General features: G+C 47.1%; 1 protein-coding gene across 1 annotated transcript; it reads right to left on the bottom strand.

Annotated features, from left to right (window-relative positions):
* Nucleotides 1-1,280: 1,280 nt before the first annotated feature.
* HARBI1 (harbinger transposase derived 1) lies at nucleotides 1,281-2,905 on the bottom strand (the record flags this gene model as incomplete). Its single annotated transcript, XM_084263147.1, has 2 exons — nucleotides 1,281-1,657; nucleotides 2,236-2,905. The coding sequence occupies 2 exons, from the start codon at nucleotides 2,903-2,905 to the stop codon at nucleotides 1,281-1,283; spliced, it is 1,047 nt and encodes a 348-aa protein (XP_084119273.1).
* Nucleotides 2,906-3,153: the final 248 nt, after the last annotated feature.

Here is a 3,153-nt window from a genome sequence, read left to right on the forward strand (position 1 = left end):
CTTGCCTATACATCATAAAGCATGCTTGGTTTTCTATAAGCTAGGAAGTGTTTACTGCCGTGGCAAACCTGGCAGAACTGCATGCAGTCCTGCATCCCCATCCCGTGCTTAGGAATGTGCCCTGTATTTTCTTACTCTTCAGACAGGGGGCATGATCCAGGGTCATTTCCTCTACAAGAGCAGACAGACCTGCTGTGCCAGATGGTTGCGCTGCTACTTTAACTAACTACATGTCTGCCGAGTTCTGCATTTCCCTACCACTTCTGTTTCATATACTGCCCAGTAAATAATACAATCCAAGAAACAAAAGTTTCTTAGGCTGCTGTCAAGAGATCCTTGGAAAGACCTGCATCTTTTGGAACGAGAACATTGCCAGGAAACTTCCCAGTCTTGTGCCAGGAACAGCTGCGTGCCTTAGTTGTCTTTTTCCACTGAGAAGGGAGATTGCCAGCCAGTGATAGAGCAGCCTTCCTGAACATCAGCTCTGATCTAAATGGAGAACTTTTGCAACCACTTCAATTTTTGTGACGCAGCCAGTCCTTGGTATTTCTTTTCCAGCAGCCAACAAGGTGCTGTGGCAGGTGTATCAAGTGAGAACTAGGCTGAGGCTGCCTAGCTCATTGCCTGGTAGCTGTTAAGTAACTGAGTTAACCACAGAGTTAGCTGCAGGTTAACACCTTCTCCAGTCTGAGAGAAACGTTCAACCCGGTCTTCTAGGTATATCAAGCACTGGTGTGTACCCCTCCCAAGAACACAGCTGTCAGAGGAACTGCGGCTTTTGACATCTCACAAAACCCAGCAAGAGTGGTATTTAGCAGGAATTCATACCCACAGACAGAGATACACATTTGCTTTGCTGCTCATGGATTCATGGTAGACATGAGTTCCCATGGAAGTTTAGTTTGTGTGAAATAGTGTTTAAAAATAAGCCATAAGTGTTTTGGATTACAAAGTGGCACAGAATCACTGCTTGGTAGAATAGTGCAAGGCTTACAGATTTCTCATAATTATCCATGACAATTTCCCAAGTTCCTCCACTGATCTCACATTAGTCAGGCGAAAGGGGAGCCTCTAAGCATAGCAACAGTAAAAATTCAGTGATTAAATTACATCTCTGGAGAGATCAAGAGAAGTTCAGAATACCACCTGAGATGAACAGAGTAAAATTTTTCCTAGTTCCACATCTACTTAGTCTTCACAGACTTAAGAGGAAAGGGCATATTTACTCTCTGTATCTTCCCAGACACAAACCGTTAAGACACCTTCTCTCTGTCCCAACACTAGCTAAAATGAGTAAGTAAAAGCTGCTGGCGGATACGACAGGCTTCCGAGTCCATTGATTCCAGCTGCTCATACTCTTCTTCCGGTTGTTCCATGTGTCCCGTGGCTGGCAAAGACCACACGTCCAGCCCGTGTTCCAGGGAGATGTTATGAAGCACACAGCAGGCCAGGATGATGTGGCTGGATTTCTCTGGGGAATACTGTAGGGTGCCTTTGGACCCATCCAGGCAGCGGAAACGCGACCGAATGGTCCTGAATGTCCGCTCGATGATGTTGTGAGTGGCAGAATGTGCCATGTTGTAACGATACTCCGCAGGTGTCTCGGGGATATGCAGAGGGGTCATCAGCCAAGTTCGGAGAAAGAAGGAGCTGTCACCTGTTAGCAGTGAAAAGGAGGAGGACAGGTTACAGTTAACCATGGTTTTCAGCTCCTGACCCTTGGTTTTCTATGTTGCAGATACAGGGTAACTAACTTATTTCTCTGGCCAAAAGAGAAGGCATGAGAAACCACAAAAGAGAAACAGTAACTCATCTTTACAAATGTGACAACAAAATGAAGACAGTGTTTTTTCACAGGGAAATCCTGGAAGAACACAGAACAGTTTAAAGAGAATGAATTTAGTATGTAATACTGTGAAAGACAGCTGGACTAGAAGCATGGACAGAACTAACAATGGCAAATTTTGGCTTAAAAGGTGTAAAATACCAAAACCAAGGTCTTTACAGAATGAATGTAAAGAAATACTTACAATAATCAGACCGTATAAAACACAGATTGAAAGTTACCATTCTAGACTTTTAAGAGAAGGATCACCCAAACTGAATTTAAAATCTCCAGGAATTAGTAGGAAAGCAATCAGAAGTAAACATATCACTTGTGCCTAGAGGCTTTAGACTCAAAGAAGAACCAACACAGACTTCCCACAGAAAACAAGGATGAAAAGAATTACTTACCAAGCAGCCAGCCGTCTTTATGCAGCTCAGTTTCAAACTGTCTGGTAAGGGCTGCCTGCTGTAACACCATGTAGTCGGGCAGGCTGCCCGGCCAGTGCGTTTCTGCACTCAGGAGGACTCCTCTGGCATCGCACACCATCAGGCAGTTCAGAGAATGGAGACCCTTTCGGTTCACATAGGACAGGTCCTCAGCATTTGGTGCTTTGATGGCCACGTGAGTGCAGTCAACCACCCCCAGCACTCCCGGCATGCCCGCCAGCCCATAAAAGTCATCCTTCAGGCTCTGTACAGTAGCTTCATCCTCAGGAAAGTGAATAAACTGTGAGGCTCTTTCCACCAATGCCTCGGTCACATTGGCAACACAGCGGCTCATGGAGGCTTGACTAATGCCAATAGCATCCCCCATGCGAGTCTGGAAGGAGCCAGAGGTATAGAAACCCAACGCAGCAAGTATCTGTGTCTCTGGACTGATGGCTCTGGACCGCTGCGTAGGGCGAGAGAGACTGGCTCCCAGGAGATCCACCAGGTAGTAAATGAACTGTCGTGGAAAGCCATATGTGGATACTAGATACTCATCCGTTACATCCTCCAGCTTGAAGCGATCCAAAGTCCTGTGTCCGCGGCCATAGAGCAAGAGGTCACAGTCAAGAACAGCAATAGGTACGGCCATGGGTAATGGCTGGGAGTCCTCCGGGGCTCCCCCACCACTGAACTGTCTTGTGGCCTTCACAAAGGGGAAGGAAACTCAGGAGGGGTTTTGCTGCTCATCCTTTCAGACTCCCTCGCCCCTTTCCTTTCACTCGGGTTACCCAGCAAATCTTTTTGCTTCTCCGTAACTGCTTTCAGAAACGCGGGGGCCGAAGCAGGAGGGCTCACCGCAGAGCTGCCAGCTCTCTAGCCCTGCCTGGGAGGCACGGG

This window comes from Gallinula chloropus (genome assembly GCF_964237585.1).
Source record: "Gallinula chloropus genome assembly, chromosome: 4".
NCBI lineage: Eukaryota > Metazoa > Chordata > Aves > Gruiformes > Rallidae > Gallinula > Gallinula chloropus.